We start from the raw sequence: 19,426 nt of genomic DNA on the forward strand, positions 1-19,426 counted from the left end.
ACAGACAGACAGAGGCCAGAGGGTCAGATGTTAGGATGCAGTCGGGACACTGGTCCCTACTTGGTCTGTGTGGTACCTGCTGTCAGTGTTCATGTTTCTCAGACTCACTTAGTAGGGGTCCAGGGAGCTCCTGGAAGCCAGGACTAAGAGATCAGTTAGTGTCAGGATTAACCATGCTCCCTTGTCATCTCTCCCTAGGGCTCATGTCTGGCTCTGTAATCCCAATATTGATCCAGTCCACATAGGTAATAAATAATGTGCCTGGGCCCCAGCTCTGGTGCTGCATTGCTGTGTATCCATGGGTGAGTCACTTAACCTTTCTGGGCTTGTTTCTTTCTTTGTAAAACTATCCACTGTAGCCCTGTGGTCCCCTTGGGGGTGGGGGTTCCTTACCTCTCACTGGCCAGAATCTCAGGGAAGCTGCTGACCCGGAGGAAGGCTCGGCGGAGGAGCCTATCATCACTAGAAGCTGAACGCATGCTGGAGGACGAGGTGCCATCGTCTTTGTCAGCCTGGCTCAGGCTGCTTAAGCTGCTGGCTGGTGAGGCCTCGGCCGGCTGGTGGGGCGGACGTGGCAGGGTAGCTGTAACCTGAGACAGGCTCTCATGTAGCGATGGGTTGGAGGAGCCATCCGCCAGAGGCTGCAGCAAAAGGAGGCTTGTCTGAATTGATTCTCAGGGAGAGTGTCCATGGGCCATGCATCTGTCCCAGGACCATGGCCATCCAGACACAAGAGAGACCAAATCACAGCTCATCTGTCTCCACACTGTACCCATGAAGCCAACCACCTGTACCAGGCTCCTATCCTGGAGCCGTCAAGATCTGCCGCCAAACACCTGGGTGCTCTGTGCTGACCTCTTCAAACTGACCTCTTCAAGGCCAACTGTCCTCTTGGCTCTCCTGTGACTGGCTTACACCCAGGAGCCTCACTGAATGTCTGCTCTAATCCATCTGTCCTGACATGGATCATCTTCCTGCTACAGGCCTTCATAGCTCTCCACTCCCCTCCAAGAAGCCCCCAGCTTCTAACCACACGCCGTGTGGCTGCAGAACTCACAGTCTGGCGGCTGGCGTGGTGGGCTCAGCTACCACCAGTGCTGCCTCTGCCCAGCCTCGTCACGTGCTGTCCAGGTCGCGCTGGCTGAGCATGCTCCACTCTAGACCCCCTCCTTGTTTTCTAGGTCTTTCTAGACTCAGCTGCTTTGCTGGATCCCACCTGTGCTGTGTGCTGGCTTCCCTCCCTGCTGGGTCCCTGAGGTTCTTGGCCATTCTGTGCTGTTGTCCTGACCATGGGATGGGCCTTGTCCCGGGGTGTTTGGCTGGCCAGGGCCATGCTGATGTATACCGTCCATCCATCTGCCAGACAGGTGCAAGGTGAGCTTCCCATAGTGTGCTGGGAAGTCAACCATGACTGCAATTGGCCCAGGAGGGATGAAGATATTTCAAAGAACCACGTGCGTCACTCCTTTGGGCTAACAGGCTCATGCGTGCACGCACATGCGCCAGAGGTCAACCTTGGCTGTTGGTCCTCAGTCACTGTCCACTTTGTTTTGTTGAGACAAGGTCTCTCATTGGACTGGAACTCATCAGTTAGGCTAGGCTGGCTGGACAGCTAGCCCCAGGGATCTGCCTACCGTGCCTCCACAGTGCTAGGTTACAAGTACACACTACCCTGCCTGCCTTGTACTTGAGTTCTGGGGACTGAGCCCAGGTTCTCATGCTCCCAAGACAAGCACTTTACTGACTGAGCTATCTCCTCAGTCAGGTTTTCAGACTTTAGAACCAATGGTCTTCAAGAAGTTAGAATTTATGTGGAAATCTCCACAGGGAAAAAGAAAAGGTTGAAGTCTGGTACCAGCCAGAGGTGGACTTTGTCTCCATGGAAAAGATTTCGACTTGTCAGACCATCTTGCAGATGGAGCTGAGGCAAAGATGGGTCACTGATGGGCAGGACCACATCTTGACCAGGACTGCTTAGCTATGCATAGCTCTGTCTCTGTTTAAACCTAAACCTCATGTGAGGACCTCAAGATGGACCTGAGGGGCCACTGGATCTCTTTGAGTCTCTTCCCACATGGCCACATGGGAAAAATCTCCTTTTCTACTTTTTGCTAGTCTCTCTAATGGGGCTATTGTGGACAGGTTGCCAAACCAAGCTTGTTAGAGCTGCAGGGCCCAGGCTTGACCCTAACAGCTACAGTAACACAGCCAGATGTTGTTCATCAGGAGGCTTCTGTGGGAAATGAGTTTGGAAGCAATCTCTAGTGCAGGAAGTCCCTGAGCCCCAGGTGTCCCTGCTATTCAAATCAGAACTGAGAGAGTCTGCCATGTGCTGAGTTTCAGGCCTCACACACGGTTTTAAGCCCTTCCATACACTGTCCTGCCTGAAGCCCAAGCCACCCATCACTGATGATCTCACGGCTGGAGAAGCCACAGCATGAAGAAGCAGGGAGAGGGCCACATGGCAAAGGCTAGGATGGTGCTGGAGTGACCCAGAGCATGTCCTGAGCACCAGAAACAGCAGGCCTTCCCCAAACATGTTTGGCCAGTACATTGTCCACAGGACATAGGTCTCTCCTCCTTCATGGCCACTCTCTGGAGACTCCAGCCAAGGGGGCCCTAGTCACAGACACAACTGTAGACAGGGGTAGGGGGTGGAGCTGGTCACTTCCAGCCATGTGACCTAAGCCATTCACTTGGTTTCTCTTTGTGAAGTGGAGACATTATTAACCTTCTGGATACCACAAAGCTGAAATACCTAACGTGTGATGTGATATGAGTGTCCAGGAAGTGCAGCCACTGGCATCAGTCCTGGGCAGAGTGGATGAGGAGGAAAGCTGGGACCTGAGCTACCTGCAGAGTCTGTGGCAGTGTTAGAGGGAGGACACTGCCCCTCTGCGTGAGAACCTGGTGTCCCTGAGGACCAAGTAATTGGTGTAACTCCTGACCTTGATGTGGCTTTGCATGCTCTGCTCTGACAGTGCCATCACAGAATGGGTCAATCTCATATTTTGCTCCATTACATACTGAACCCTCAGGCAGGATGGAAGCCCACACATCTAATCCCTATCCTGCCACCAGAGCCCAGCACATTACAGAGAAAATTGCATTGCTAAGATAAGACTTGCAGTACTTACCCGAAACTTCTGGTTGATTGGGTAGAGCACCCTGGCTTTCAGTGCAAATGACATGATGTTGCTGCTCAAAGACATCTCACCCTCCTGCAATGGAGAGAGAGAGAAGGGCATGATGGGATTTCTGCACAGTGAAGCCCCAAAAGACACATTCTACCTGTAACAGTGGCCTCAGGAAGGGGCCAAGACAGGCCAGTCTTGATCCTTGCAAGAACGGAGGATGGATGGATGGATAGTTGGTGGGTGGATGGTTTGGTAAATAATGGATTGGTAAATACTGGGTGCAACAATGGACAGAAAGATGGATAGAGATGAATGGGTGGATGGATGGATTGATGGGTGGACAGATCACTGACAGAGGTCTGGATCTATTGATGGGTGGATAGAGGATGGATAGATGAACAGTTGGTTGAGCGAATGGATGAATGAATGGATAGAGAGGTGCATGGATTAGCAAGTGGGTGGGTACATGAATGGACAGAAGGCTAGATGGAGGACAGATGTGGGAATACGTGTCCATGCATGTAGGTGTGTGTGCATATACGGATGATGACTGTGTAGATGGAGGACGAATGTGTGACTGGACAGATGAATAGATAGATGGGTGGGCAGGTGAGTGCATGTATGGGTGGCTAGAGGAGGGATTGGTGGGGGATGTATGTAGCATGGATGAATGGATGGAGGATGGACTGATTGGTGGTTATGTGAAGTGTGGATGAATGGATGGATGGAGAGAGTAATGGATGGATGGCTGAGGGGAGTGGTAGGTGGGTGGATATATAGATGTGTGTAGATGAACTGATGGACAGCTGGATGGATGAGTGGATTAGTAGATGGCCGTATGCATTGATGGATAATGGGAGGGTGGATGAATGGATGGGTGAGTGGGTGGATGTACGGATGATGGGAGGATGGATGGATGAATAGGTGAGTGAGGAGATATGTGGAGGTATGGATGGACAAATACTTGGGCACGTGAACAAATGTTTGGACAGACAGATACTATCATTTACTTCTAATCCTTCGGCTTTGGAGGCAACAAGGATTTGAAAACCTGGAAACAAATTAACAAGTCTCTTGAAGAACCATAAACAATCTTTAAGCAACTACAGAAGAACTCTAAGCTGGAGAAATTAGACACAGTGTTCCACAGCACAGGTGCGTCACTGTAGCCTGTAACGATGTATGAGGTTTCAAAGCAACTGGAAGAGTCTAAAGTTTCCCACCAGGCAGAGCTTATGGAAACGCTAGCCACAAGATTCACACACTGCATAGCACCATTACTATACTGCACTCCACAAGCATACATAATTATGTGTTAATTAAAAGTCAAAAATAATTATAGCACTGCAGGGTTATAAGTAGGAAGGCAATGTTCTCATGGGGCTGGAATAGAACCTTAAACCATCAATGAGCAGTTGGAAGCCTCAGCCTTCCTAGGCAGTCAACAGGGCTCTGTCCCCAGGACAGAGGGTACAAAGCTCCAGTTGAGTTCCTGGGACTGAGGAGACACTAGGCACTGGACAGCTGTAATGGTGGTGTTCATAAGCCCCTGGGAGCTGCTTGGGGACTGCTTCCCTGTCTCAGTGGGAGGGACCAATACGTAGCCCTCCCTCTTACTGAGATGCCAAGTCACCATGAGGTGGTGAATGAAGGGGAGGCAGCAGGAGATGCCTGCAGACCTCGAGCCCCTCCAATGGACATTCCCAAGCAGACTGAGGTAGGCTGGCGGCTCCCACCAGCTTCAGTGCTTGCAGACACCTCTGTACAAAGACCTCCAGAGTTAGGGACTGGTTCTCAACCACTAAGGTCATCCTGGACTCAAGACACCCCGTCCAGGAAAAGATGAACCTACCACCTGCTCATAATCAGGGCATTGACTTAGCACCGGACTAAGCCTAATGTGGCCTATGTGCATCACAGGGAGGGAAGCCACAGATACTTGCTTTGGGTCAATCACAGACTTAGATGACAAGAGTCAGGGAAGGCCAGCAGCATGTGTGCCCTCCCTGAGCTTCCCAGGAGTCTGCCATGGGGATCTCAGCTCTACTTCTCAGAGAAAAAAAGCTTCAGGGAGTCTGTCATACACTTAAGGTCACAAAGTTAAAAACAAGGCAGGGAGCCAGGGAATATATTGAACTTGGGCTCTCTGGCTTCGGGCTGTTACTACGTGGGCTCTTTCAACGATAACAAGAGAGAATGAAAGGTAGGATCGTGACATTATCGGGCTGTGGAAGCTCAGTAGAAAAGCCCCACTACAGCACCAAGGAGCCTGGAGCCCAAGTCAGATACTGAGGCTCCTGGCTACACCCACCCCCTCCTCTCATTTAACCAGCTACAGATTCCATCAACCCACCCTGCAAAGCACAGCCCCTGGTCTCAGTTACCAGTGTCTCTGGAGGGCAGCAGCAGCCTTCTTTCAGGCTTCTGCGTACCCCAAGACCCACTATGTGCCAGGCACTGCTGCTCGGAGAGTCCTCCCGGCCTGGGGGAGGTCATGCCTACCTCTTGGAGCGGGAATCTCGGACTCGGAGTTTAGATTCCACGAGGGACAGGAATGATCTTTCCAACCTGCAATTCCCATCCCATTCCAGTTCCCCTGACCCCAGGGCTTGCCTGCTCACCACCCTGCATCCCAGCATGCCATCTGTCTCTCTGCCTAAAGCTCTGGCAAAACGGTACAAAAGCAAAGAACCTGGTGAGAGTTGGTCAGACCTGGTTACATCATTCGAGAGCCTAGTACCGAGTGAAAATGAGGGTCCAGTGCAAAACGGATGAGGACTTCAGAATAGGGCTGGCAGAGTCCACAACAAAGGGCAGAAGCCTTCTGATCCCAGACATATATAGCCCCACAGGATGCATGCCCAGGACACTGGCCCTGCCTCATCCCTGCCCCCACCCCCAGACTCCTACCTGCTCAGGAGAAGGGCGCAAAAGCCTGTGCATTCTTTCCCTAGAGGGGATTGAACCCAGGATCCTGTGCACACCAGGCAAGTGTTCTACCACTGTGATATGTCCCCAGTCCTTTTTCATATTTTTAATTTGAGACAAGGTCTTGCTACATTGCATAGTCTAGCCTTGAACTCACTCTGTAGCCCAGGCAGGTCTTGAACTTGTGACCCTCCTGCCTCACCCCTGTGAGTAGCTGGGATGACAGACCTGCACCACTAGGGCTGGCGGCCCCGTGCAGTTTAAAGCTTTGTAGAAAGAGGGGTGGGAAGGGTTGAAAATGAGAGGAAGGCGTGGCTCCCTGCCTGGGAGAGTGCAAACACACACCATGCTCAGCATGGAAACCAAAGGAAGAGAAAAGGTGCGTTCACTGCAGGAGGCGGGCAGAGTCAAGGCACCCGTGGCAACTTGGGAAGCCTGGGCAGGGGCACTGGAAACAGCCCTGGCAGAGTGAGGCTCCACCTCTGGGGGATGCTGGTCTGACCACTGGCAGTGCAGTACCCTGGAAGAGAGGGTGTTCAGGCCCTGGCTGGAGATGAAGCACTCCGGAGCTTCGGGTGTGCACAGGCAAGGGGCAGACAGCTCCCGTCACCTGGAGAGGATTCCGAAACTTCAGTCCTCCCTCCAGAGCCCAGGTGTCCTCCAAACCTGATGGTCTCCCCACGAGGCGACGTGATTATCCAGGAAGTGGGTCACAGTGCAATTCATGTCGTGAAGCTCCAGCGTTTGGCATTAAGATTCTTTTCAGCCCTGTAGTTGCCTCCCCATCCCCAGCAAATGAAAAGTCAGAGATGCAGACTGTGGGGCAGCTGGCCTCAGAGCCTTCTGGAATTTTCTGTGCGATTTAACAGTCGGGAGCTATTCATTAAGCTGAGTTCATCCAAGGAATGGCAGGACCATGAGGCTGGGTGACGCTCTCCGTGCACCGGTGGACAAGGGAGATGTGGCTGGGCTCCTCTGGCAGAAACACCACCGTGCTCAGCAAGCTGCTGTCGGAACAGGCAGCTCTTAACTCAACCCTGGGCAATCATTAGCTTGGTAATGGGCACCTGCCAGGTACCCGACAGGTGGTAAGTTAACCCTTACTAAGCTGAAGTAAAGCTAGGCAACCTTTCATCACTGCGTGGGCTCACAGAGTGCCCTGCAAAACAGGGACACTGGCATGAGTGAACGTAGGCCTGGGGACCCCATGACAGGACCACTGCGACTCTCCCAGTGAGGTGCCCAAGGCTCAGACACGTTATATTTCTTGCCCGCTAACACAGAGCAGAGCTAGGATGAGCCCACCCTGGGTCCCAAGGGACCCAAAGTCGCCTCATACATTTGTTTTTCTCCTATTTCTTTGTAACAGTTTTTTGAGATAGGATTCCTGACCTGTATAATCATGCTTGGATAATATATAACCAATGGTTTTCAATGTTTCTGCAGACACTGGAAGAATCACCATGGCCCATTTTATAATGTTTCATTCCATCAGAGAGAAACCCAGGACTCTTCAGGGATCACACCCCCCTTTTCCTCTGCCCCAGACCCTGGTGACCATCTAGCTACTTCCTGTTCATATAAATTTCCTAGTTCTGGACGTTTCCCACGCACAGCATTCTTTCATTTGTGGTCCTCTAACTGGCCTCCTTAACTCTGAATAAAAATGACAAGGCTCACCCACAATGCAGCACCCAGCACCGTGTGCCTCTGCACAGCCAAACGGTACTGTCCTGTGTGATGAACACATATCTTCTCTTTCTCTGCTGTCTTTATTTTGTTTCATTTGAGTCTTTGTCTCACTATATAGCCCAAGCCAGCCTGAAATTCACCATCTTCCAGCCGCAGCCTCGGTGCTGAGATTAGAGATATGGGTGACCACATTTTGTCCATTCTCAGTCGATGCCATTTGTGCTGTTTACACAGTTTGGCTGCTGTAGATGGAGCTGCTCTGGATCATTTGTGTGCAAGCACTTGTGTGGGTGGGTTTTCTGTGTGAGCAGGATTTTAATGGTATGTAGGGAGGGGCATTGCAGCCAGAAAGATGAAGGAAAAAAGAAACAGAGATAGATGATCTCATACACTCATAGAACTCACATACACTGGCACAGGGACCCGGAGAGTTACCCAGGGAGATAAGGATACAAGGAGATCCACTAAGACACAAATACACACCCAGACACACATAGAGACAGAGGCGCTTGCTAGGGTCAGACAGACCCAGGGATACATCTGAACTTAGTCACTCTTCAGCTGTGAGAAATAGGAAAGTGACCTGTCTCGCTGAGTCTCAGTTTCCTCCCTCATCAGAGTATGAAAATAAATGAAAACTGAGGAAGAGCTGTTAGGAGCATCTCTATCACCACAAGGGACTTATGCACAACCACCAGGGGGTGCAATGAACCACCAGTCTAATGTCCCCTGTCCTGAGCTGATAAACGTCTGCAGTACCTCCTGGGCCACCTGGAAGTGTCACAGACACCTCCGCTGAGCAATAAAATTAAATGTAAGTTCTTGAGGGCCTGATGGGTAACTGCTGGACACTGGCAACAATCCTGTCCATCAACTAAACACTCAGCAATCAGTGAGCAGCAAATGGTGGTGTGCCCACAGTGAATCCCCACTAGGCAAGGAAATGGGACCAGGTATGGCTATGCAAGGGGACAGCCCAGCTCTCAGTGGCAGGATATTGGGGGAATGCACACAAAAAGGGCATAGAGCACCCTCCACACGAAGCTGGAGACATCCTGTGGTGATGCAAACCACACCTAGGATTGCTTCTGGAAGACATGCAACTAGAGATGGTACTAGAAGCTTTCTGGGGTGTTGGGACTTCAGGTATGAGGGAGTACATGTTTGATAAAACCCATCAAATTGTGAGCTTAAAATCTGTGCATTTTACTATTTGTACATGACAACTATTGGGAAAATAAACCAGCCAGCAGCTTGCAACATGACACTCCAGCTGCCAAGAAGAGAGTCCCACACCCAGCATGCACACCCAGCATGTACCCCCAACGCACGCGATCCCCCTGGCTGACCTCTGGAGCACCCTCATCCCTGGATGCCATTGCTTCTCTCTGGTGCCTCCTGGATTGGGGGCTGGTGTCCCGCAGGCTCTGTGCAGAGGGCTCTGAACTTCTGAGCAGGCGTTGAGTGTTGTCTTTCTAAAACCCAAAAGGGATAGAGAGAAATGGGATGCCGAAGTCAGTCAGCTTTATCCTCACCCTACGGTGCAGACACCAAATCCCCACGGAGCAGTCACCTCTGTTCCCCATGTGCCTCGCCCCCCCCACCCCGCTGGTACTTGCTAGGAGTCTTTTATGATCACCCAGGTCACCTTTCCAAGAAACCCCACGTCCATGAGGTGCCTATCTTAGGGTGTCCCCAGGATGCCAGGCCACTCCGGGAGCAAAGCTTTTGGTACTAAATTTCTGTTCTAGTATAATTTTTGTTGCTGTGAAAAAATATCCAGGCAGAAAGGAGTCACCTGCCTGCATTTACCTCCCTCCACCCTTGACTGTGATGTGAGCAGATGTCTCTGGCTCCTGACTTGACTCCCAGGAAATGATGGACCTCAACCTGCAAAAGCGACCCAGAATAAACCCTGTCTCCCCTAAGCTGTCATCAGGGCATTGAGCAGCAGCCCTGAGACTAGAACGGAACTTGTGCTCCCCGAGGGCTGTCCCTTTGCCGGGGATATGCAACTACACAGCGATTTTCCTGGTGTTCTCAATAAAGTCACTGGGTGAGTTTTTAAGAAAAATCGTCTTGGCTACCTTCAACAATGGCGTGATTTCTACTGAGAGTTATAACCAGTGTTCCCTCTGTGGATTTGGCATCTGCAAACCCACCACTTACTAAACTTTATTTGTAGATGTCAACGTTGATACAGTGTGTTGTTCACTGTCTCACATGACCAGTTGCCAGTGTGAGCAACTGGGGCCACCAGGAGCTAATCTGTGAACAAGGTGAGTTCCCTCTCAGGCAACAAGTGTCCTGGGGTGTACTGATTTCTACAGCCACTGTTTCAGGTCGTCTCTGGCTGTGGTCCTGAAGCCTGTCTAGCTCCTGAAGTGCAGGAGGGCGGGATGTGCCCAACAGAGGAAATCTGGCACAACACTCTGCTCTTTCTAAATGCAGACAAAGCGTTCTTTGAAATAATTATCAATACACCAAATAACACGTTACAAATCCTCGCATCCTATTATCTAGTAATTTGGATTAAGATAAACCAGCAGCAGCCTGAACACTGATACAGTGTTCACTGTTCTAACCCTTACCCAGAATGCACTGCTTTAAGGCTGCTAGCTGCTTTATATAAGTTACAAACTATTTACTACCTTTTCAAAGATAGTCCCTGAACTTTAAGAATCCATGAGGGAACAATTTAATCTCTTCAAAGAATTGGGTTTTTTGTTTGTTTGTTTTGTTTTTTCTACCAAACTAAGAAAGAAAACGTCAAGCTGGTACCTGTTGCTTGTGCAAACACATGGGAAAAGACAGTAGGACTCATTAAAGACAACAATGTAAAATGATGAAAATCTGTACCAAGGCCTGGGTTTGTTACTCTCCAAAGAGTGAAGGGACTGACTACAGCAGAGTGATGATTTAACACCTTTCCTACGAACAGAGCCTTCTACCCAGTTATGAGGTAGGTTTTGTGGCTTTCTGGCCTGATGTCACACATGAAAGCAAAGAGGTTATCCAGGCCTCACTTCTGTTCTGTGGAGGATGGTTATCTCCAGATCCCCCTCTCCACCTCACTGCTACAGCTGCCCCCCACCTCAGTGCCTCCAGACCCTTGGCCTCGGCCTCCTTCTCCCTCTGCAGGCCACATTTGCTCAGTCTTAGCCTGGGCTTCCTTGACCTTCTTCAGCCCTCCATTCTTTTGCTTGCTGGCCTAGCGACACCTTTTCTGTCTGCAGCAGCTGCTGAATCTGTGACTGACTCCCCTGCCCACGAGTGTGGCCTAAATCCCACAATAATGGTTTTTGAAGGTGATGGGAAGTGGAGGAACAAGGGAATCTAACAAGCACTTCCTCTGGAGTAAACGTTCAGTGTTCACCAGTTGAGGCCCCAGCAAGACCGAGGGGCATAACATTGTCAGGGAAGTTGGGAGATGGCTCAGTGGTTAAGAGCACTGGCTGCTCTTCCAGGGACTGGGGTCCAGTTTCCAGCACCCACGCAGAAAATAACAGCAGTTGGTAAGCCCAATTCCAGGGGATATGACGCCATCTTCTGGCCTCGGCGTGCATTGTATACATATGGTACACTTACATGCAGGCAAAACACGCACATAAGAATAAATAAAAATTCTTTAAAAAGAAATTTCTTGCCACACAAACATGAGGACTGAGTTATCCCTAGAACTCATGTACAGAGTTGGATGTGCGGTGTGCACTTTCAATCCCAGTGCTGGGGAGGAGGACACAGGTGGATCCCTGGGGCTTAGAGGCCGGTCCTCGGACACGACTGTCTCTGACTCCCTCCCGGAGCTGATGGCTGCTTGATCCCACTCGGGAGATGCAGAACTCGGACCCGGGCCCGAGGAGAACGGCGCCCCAGCCTTTCCCGCCGTCCCGGGACCCACCTGGTGGCGCGCGTTCATGCGGCTGGCGCGGAAGCTGAGCCACAGGCCGAAGCCCAGGCCGAGGCCGAGCGCGGTGCCCAGAAGCACGGCGGGGACCAGCAGCGCGGGCGCCGGCCGCAGGGCATCCCGGCCCAACTGCAGCCTCGCTTCGCTCTCGCAGGCCATGGGGGCTCAGCTGGGGACCCGCCGCATCCCGGCCGCCCTGCCGCCCTGCCCGCCAGCTCCGTGCGCTCCACTCGCGGCTCCCGGGCCTTCCCCGCACCGCCCGAGTAGGGAGAGGAGCCTGGACCCGCCTCCCAAACTTTCCGCCACTCCTGCCCCATCCCTGCAGTGCACAGAGCATGCGCGGCCAGAGACGCGCCTTCCAGCCCAGGACTCCAGTGCATGAGTCCCTGGTCATACTGGTCTCCTGGGTCCTTGTGGGAAAGGGACCCCAGTAGCAAGCCGCTGCTCCTGTCTGGACACCGCCTGGAGACCTCACTAACTTTCTCGACAGTTGACTGCTTGTCGTGAGGAGGGCGCTCCTGGACAGAACCCCAAAGGGACAGAATGCAGGTCCCACTCAGAGAGCTCCTGACAGCTACTAGACCTTCCTTCCCCAGGGACACAGCCTCTCCCCAGCCACTGCCTCCGAACTTGTTAATTTCTAACTCTTAGAGTGCCAGCAGAGTTAGTTCTAACAGAGTTCTCTTAGAACTCCTGTTTTAATTCTGCAAGACTTGTCTCTAAGAGAATGAGTAGACAGAATGCCACATTGGGCCCCCTCTAGAACCCAGAAATCCACCTCCAGTCTAGTTGGTTTCTTCATCTCTTCCTCCATTCCATGTGGGTAGGATGGGAGCCATCGCTGGAGTTCCTTATCCTTTTCAAAAATGGAACTGACAGGTAGGAGAAGTGACTTGTTCAAGGTCTGGCCACTCAGGAGTCCAGCAGCATTGACTGGGGACTGTGCCTGTGTGACTTCGGGTCACAAGCCTGCTAGGAGAAACTTGGAAATGTTCACAGGATCATCTTTGTGATCATAGCCTTATGCTGTAGTCTTGTGTCTCTCTGGATGCCCAGGCTATGTAAACATACAAAGGCCAGGCATACAGCCGTGGGTTGCCACTCACCCTCCGTAGGAGATCACCTGAGTCCAGGGGTTCAAGGCCAGCTGGGGTAAGAATAATACCACATGATTCCTGTCCAAAGAAGGGGGAGCTGCTGAAAATGAACGTTGTGGGCATTTTGTCCTATTCTAAAGGTGTTTGAATGTCCAAATCAGGCTTTAAATTACCCTCAGGGCTGGAGAGATGGCTTAGCAATTAAGAGCACTGACTGCTCTTGAAGAGGATCAGCACCCACATGGTGGCTAACAGTGGATCGCAACTCCATTCCAGGGGATCTGATTCTGTCATCTGGCCCCTGTGAGCACTGCAGGCCTTTGCACATGCAGGGAAAGCACTCATATACATAAAAAGTAATTTAAATTACACACTCTCCTGTAACATTGTCGCTGGAAAAAGATGCCCAAAGACACTGGCATGTACCTGTCTCTCACCTGGGATCATGCAGCCCTAAGGGCAGATGAGCAGGTGTGGAGGCTTGGCTAATATGTTTTCAGACCCACAAACTGATGGCCTCGTCCAGGTCAGATCAGGAAGGACCCTGCCTTGGAGGGGTGGGAAAGGCTGGGTACAGGACAGGGCTCAGCAGGACAGCTCACAGGAGAGGGACAGAAGCAGGCCCAGCAAACTGCCCTCCCAGCCCCACCCTCTCAGCATATGCATACAAAAGCCCTGTCCCCTTGGGGTTCAGCCCCAGCACACTCACTGGCCAAGGGGTAGTTTTCCTGTTGGGGAGGCTGGGCAGGCCCAGAGGCAGATCCCCAGACTGGGCTAAACCTATGGGAAGTGAGGGTCTTTTTTTCTCTGCACCTCGTGCTCTGCCCCCCACCCCCGCTATCCTGTCCTTCTGATAATCAATGCCAACTTTCTTTTTAAAATATTGTATTTATTTTTATGTATGTGAGTGTATTGCCTGCATGTATGTGAGTGCACCCGTGTCCTGCAATGCCGCAGAGGTTAGAAGAGGGCTTTGGATTCCCCTGGAACTGGAGTTAAGGATGGTTCGTAGTCGCCATGTGGGTGCTGGGAATTGAACCTGGGTCCTCTGCAAACACAGTCAGTGCTCTTAACCGCTGAGCCATCTCTCCAGCCTCCCTAGTTACTTTCTATTGCTATGATAAAATACTGATCAAAACCAACTTGGAGAGGAAAGAGTTTACTTCACCTTACAGCTTACAGTCCATCACAGAGAGGAGCCGGGGCAGGAGCTCAGGGAAGGAACCTGAAGGCAGGAACTGAAGCAGAGACCATGGAGGCACACTGCTTACTGGCTTGCTCCCCTGGTCTGTGTTTAGTCTGCTTTTTTATAGGACCCGGGACCACCTGCCTAGGGTGGCACCACCCACAATGGGCTGATCCCTCCCACATCACTGAACAATCATCACCCCAATAGAGGAGAGTCCCCAAATGATGGTCCCTCTTCTCAGGTGTGTCAAGTTGACAACTGACGCTCTCCAGCTCATGTGCATATGGATTGCTGAGCTACATATGGATCTCAGGTGGGATTTTCCTAAAGCAAGAAAGACAGACCTGTGTCTGTCTCAAGATCATCCTACCCATCTGGGCTGCATGAATGTGAGTGCACCCGTGTCCTGCAATGCCAGGGAGGTCAGAAGAGGGCTTTGGATTCCCCTGGAACTGGAGTTAAGGACGGTCATAGCCGCCTTGTGGGTGCGGGGAATGGAACCTGGATCCTCTGCAAGAGCACTCAGTGCTCTTAACCGCTGAGCCATCTTTCCAGTCCCCAACCCTGACTTTCTAATGCTTCCCTGGTATCTAATTGGGGCTGAGGTAGGAGGATACTGGGGAGTTCAATCTGTCTCTGGAATTTCTAGTCGGAAGACTGAGCTGAGCTTTAGAGAACTGGTGGGTATTAGTAGGGGAGGAGGGCGATGGAATGGGATTTGGGATTGGGTGCCAGGAAACCAAGCGGGGCCTTGGGCACTGCCCTGCTCCCTCCTACGCTGTTCCAGGCACCTCCCGCCCCTTCAAGCTTCTGAACCTGGGATGTGTTCCAGAAAACTTTCAGAGGCAGCTCTCACTGAGCATGCTCGGTGGCGTCGCGGGGCGGGCCTGGGGTCCGGAAGCTCCGGGGACTCGGCAGCCCGGCCTGTGTGAGGTCTCCCATCACCAGCAGAAGATGGGCACCGGGAGACGAGCCTCGTGGGTGCTGGCCGGAGGCGCCCTGGCCGCCGCCCTGGCGCTGGGCGTCCAAGGCCGGCTTCCCGCGGAGGCTGGTCCCCACCCGCATCCCCTAGGCGCGCACCGGTCTGGCGACCTCCTGGCAGCTCCCTGGGCTGCACAGGGCCCAGGGTCGCCTTCTGGACCTGGCAGGGTGGGACCCGAGTGGAGCTCACAGGTAAGTGGGGCGCCCAGGCCCGGGTCTGACTTGGGGGACCTATTTACATGCTCCGGGAGAGACCCTTAGTGTGGGGCACAGGATCAGGGTGGAAGCAGAGACTGTATGTGATGCCTGGTGGTGCCCTTAGTGCAACCAGGTATACCCCAGAACTCCAGGACTGGTGAAGCCTCAGGGTTAGTGGCCATGGGCCTGTACCTGGCCATAGCCTGGGTTCGACTCCCACCCGACATTCTAAGAGTTCTGTGTCTGAGGCAAGTTATGTCATTTCACTTCTTCTGTCTTCCTTTCCCAGGCCAAGGAGAGAGGTCGACTGCAGAGAGACATATTAAGTTAGGCTGATTAATGTATAAGACTGATGTGCGGGTGGGTGTTGTGAGACCTGGTGAGCAGGGCTGGCCTTTTACCTGATACCACTCTCCCTGATAGAGTAGGCCACTGGCTTTGCTGGTGACCTCAGACTTGGAAAGGCACAGGGTTCCCACTCTCCTCATAGAACCCCCTCCTGCACCTGATCCACCACCCTCCTTCCTTCTCAGGACCAGTCAGCAAATCTTCCCTACCCTCTGGCCCTTGACTGTCTTTCCCCTGGGTCTCGACCATCTTCCCATGTCCCTTTAATTTGTGTCCTATCTTGTGCTGGTCAACTTGAATTGTCAACTTGACACAAACTACAATCACCTGGAAGGGCATCTCAAAACAGATTGCTTAGAACCAGGTGTCTCATGAGGGATTGTCTTGATTGTTAATTGATGTGGGTAGACCCAGCCTGCTATGGGCCACACCTTAGTCTGGGTCCTGAATTACATGAGTAGAGAAAACTAGCTGAGCCCTAAGTGCATGTGTTTCCTCTCTCTGCTCTGGACTGAGGATGGGATGGGACTAGCTGCTTCAAGTTCTTTCTAACTTGACCCCCCCATCCCGCCAGCCCCCATGAATTGTGAGCCCCCTGGAACTGTGAGCCACAGCAACTCCCAAATTGCTCTTTGTTGCTTTTCTGTTTTGAATCTTATCACAGCAACAGAACATCTCTCTTCCTTCCTACAGATGTGTAGGGAATGTGTCTGGACTCTGCCTACCACTTCCCTGCTTCCCCACATGGCTCCTGGCAGCAAGCCCAGCTTCTGCCCCTGGGAGGCCTGGACAGAGGTGTAGACCGTTGAGACCAGCCCTGCCTCTCCTGCACGCCCTCCACCTGAGGTCCTGAGCACCCTCACTTGGACACACTTGCTCAGGGACTTTGATGTCCTAAGGGGATTCTGTTCCCTTAATGTCCTACGTGCTGTCTGGGTTGCTGCTGTACAGTTTTTTGGGCTTTAAGCCCAGTGACACACATTTTCACAGGGCTTTTTTCCTTAGTCTTCCCTGGGGAGGTGGGAAGTTTGTGGCCCATTTGGCAAAACCAAGGCCCAGGAAAGCAGCTCCAGCCCTGAACTCTCACTGTGGCCCCCATGGTCAGAGCCTGTGCCCCCAGCTCCAGCTTCTTTGCCTGTCTCCCTTTCCTAGAAAGCTAGTGTGGAATGTTCTGGTGGGTACTTGCCCTGTCAGGAGCGGGTGGAGTATGAAAAAAGGGAAGGAGGGTCAATGCCCTCTGGGAAGGCCCCTAGGCCATCCAGGACCAAGGTGACCCTGGCACTTCCTTGTCACAGGCCAGCTTTGTCCCTGATAGAGCCTAGAGTGAGCACCTGTGTCCAGATGGCCTTGGTGCCCTGTCCACAGGGCTAGCCCTTCTTCACCACTGTGAATCTGTCTCAGACAATCCCTCTGTGAGCTGGGTCTTGGCCATTCCTCCCTTGGCCACTTCTTTCTGTGGGGCATGGGGCAAGTCATAGCCCCAGGCCTCAGTTCTGAATAGTGTTGTGAACCTGCTTCCAGAATACCTTCCTGAAAGAGCTTATCAAATGCTTTCCCCATGGTTGTCTGAAACCTTCACTGGTCCTCCTCCTTCCCCTCCCTCCCTCCCTCCTTCCTTTCAGTATATACACTTACCTACTTTTGCCAAGACCTGTGCTGTGTGCAGGGGGCTGGAGAGAGATATTCACAATTGCCTGTGGCTTAAGCACTTTGAGGGGAATGAAGGACTTTGAGGGCTGTTAGGGGAGGAGAGTCACTCAGCTGGGGAGGTCACAGGAGTATGATTTGGTGGAAACGTGAAAGTTGACTAGGTTAGTCATGCAAAGAGCGGCAGAGAGAATCCTCAGAGCACAGAAGTTTGCTGGGACAGGTAGGCCAGACCCTGAGTGGGTGTGGCTCCAGGAAGGAGGGGTCTGGGCATCTTCCACTATCTCTGGCTCCATGGCACCCAGGCATCCTTGGTCAGATCTTTATTCCTTGGCTTGGGCTCCTGTCTGCCTCCTGGGCAGGAATGGTAATCTGCTGGGGTGGTGCTTCTTCTTTCATTTCTTCATTGACTGCTTACCCAGGTTAGTCAGGTACTTATACTCCAGTGGTTCTCAAAGTGGGGTTCAGAAAACCCCTGGGTCCCTGAACCTCCTCAGGAATCTAAGGACTCAGGGCTATTTTGATAGTAATAGTGAGACTTGACCTTTCCATGAATTTTCTCAGCATTATGTGGCATGGGGCACTGGGGAAGAATTCACACACAGGCATAGTTGAGAATTTAGCCATGTTTATTAATCCAGACCCAGGTGACCTTCTGAGAGTGTAAAATAATGTCATCAGGATTTTTTTTTAATTTTTGGAAAAGCTAATTATTTTTCACACACTATCCTGTTTGTGTGAATATGGATAGGAATTATTATATCTATTTTAAAAGATGGATATTTAACTACTTTGCCTTTTAAAAACTCTTGTCTTTCAGTAGTATGGGGGAAATACAGTAAATATTGATAAACGTATTCTATGCAAACCAGAGTTCTTCAGAATTCTTAATAACTGTGTGAAGAGTCATGAGACCAACAAGTTTGAGAACCACTGTTCCCTTGCTAGCCCTGTCTGGCTTTCCAGGATTTGGGATGAAAGAAGTCACCTGCCCCTTTGAAAGATGAGCCTGTATCCCAGGAGGCCTGTGCTGGGATACATATGACATTCTCTTTTTGAAATGCCAAGCAGTCATTAGGGGTAACTTGGGTGCTAAACTGAATGCATGGGGGTGTGTCCCAGGGAGAAGGGGGAGGAGGAGAGATGGGGGACCAGAGCTAGGTACTGTGTGACACTATCTGGTACACTGTCTCAGAACTACAGTCCCTGTCTGTGTGTAGGAAGCCCAGAGGTTGGTGGTCTCTGGGGGTTCCCCTGTTTCCTCTTGATCTTTAGTGGCTGGAAGAAAGTTCTCCTTTGTGGATATGCAGGACCTTAGCTCTATAGCCCCTGACAGCTCCCAAATTCTCTCCAGCAGAGCCCTCTTGAGCTGCAGTGCAGTGTGGCTCTATCTGCCTACAGGATGACCCTCCACAGGCCTAATCCTGTTCCCTCCACCTTGTGACCAGGGGCCACCTGCCTGGCTCTGTCCTTGGCCTTCCGCACTTTCCGTCTGCTGGCAGAGTCCCTGTGCTCCATTTCCAAATATGACAATGGGCTTTTCACTGTATATCCATGACCTTGGCCACAGTTACCATCTGTATCTTGGCTGGACCTTCCCACCCTTGCTTACTTTCTCTGTTTAAAGTGACCACTTCTCTCCACTCCTGGGATTGGGAGGGGGTGGCAGCCTGTTGGTGCTCCTAGCAGGAAGTGAATTACCAGTGTGGCCTGAAATCCCCCATGTGGCCCCTTACCACACTGCCCTCCCCTCTTGTTCCTGTCCCAGGTTGCATCCTCAGGCATGCTGGACTCTGTGCAGGGCCTTGGCACATGCCACTCCCCTGATGGTTCTTCCCCTGAACTTCCCACAACCCCTCCTTGCCTCCTCTAGGAATGTACCATCTCAGGTCTTCTCAGATCCATGTTGAAAATTGCAGTTAGTTCTGTGGTGGTATCCCTGTTGTGCTGGGTAGCTTTAGTGTCAACTTGACACACGTGGGTTGAGGGAGCCTCAGTTGGGGAATTGCCTCCATTGGACTGGCCTATGGCCATGTCTGAGGGGTATCTTCTTGATGAGTGATATGGGAAGGCCCAGCCCACTGTGGGTGGTGCCACCCTGGGCAGATGGGCCTATGTTGCATAAGAAAGCAGGATGAGCAGGGGCCAGGGAGCAAGCCAGTAAGCAGCGTTCCTCCATGGTCTGTGCTCCAACTCCTGCCTCCAGGTTCCTGCCCTGAGTTCCTACCTTGGGCTCCCTGATGAACTGCGACCTGGGAGATGTAAGACAAATAAACCCTTTCGTCCCCAAGTTGGTTGGTAG

The 19,426-nt window shown here is 51.9% G+C and overlaps 2 protein-coding genes across 2 annotated transcripts in view; one reads left to right on the forward strand and one right to left on the reverse strand.

Moving 5' to 3' along the window:
* The window catches only part of Evc (EvC ciliary complex subunit 1), a 35,723-nt gene extending 23,764 nt beyond the window's left edge, over nt 1-11,959 (reverse strand). The window contains exons 1-4 of the mRNA XM_017799853.2: nt 11,659-11,959; nt 9,107-9,232; nt 3,138-3,221; nt 394-641 (exon numbers count right to left, since the gene is read on the reverse strand). Coding sequence (XP_017655342.2) covers nt 394-641; nt 3,138-3,221; nt 9,107-9,232; nt 11,659-11,823 — 623 coding nt within the window. The 5' untranslated portion in view covers nt 11,824-11,959. The remainder of the gene's footprint in view (nt 1-393; nt 642-3,137; nt 3,222-9,106; nt 9,233-11,658) is intronic.
* A 2,877-nt stretch (nt 11,960-14,836) lies between these two features.
* LOC103739553 (limbin-like) overlaps nt 14,837-19,426 on the forward strand; it is an 86,563-nt gene continuing 81,973 nt past the window's right edge. Inside the window, 1 exon segment of the mRNA XM_008839961.2 lies at nt 14,837-15,123. Coding sequence (XP_008838183.2) covers nt 14,905-15,123 — 219 coding nt within the window. The 5' untranslated portion in view covers nt 14,837-14,904.

This window comes from Nannospalax galili, unplaced genomic scaffold (assembly GCF_000622305.1).
Source record: "Nannospalax galili isolate Female #2095 unplaced genomic scaffold, S.galili_v1.0 scaffold1561, whole genome shotgun sequence".
NCBI lineage: Eukaryota > Metazoa > Chordata > Mammalia > Rodentia > Spalacidae > Nannospalax > Nannospalax galili.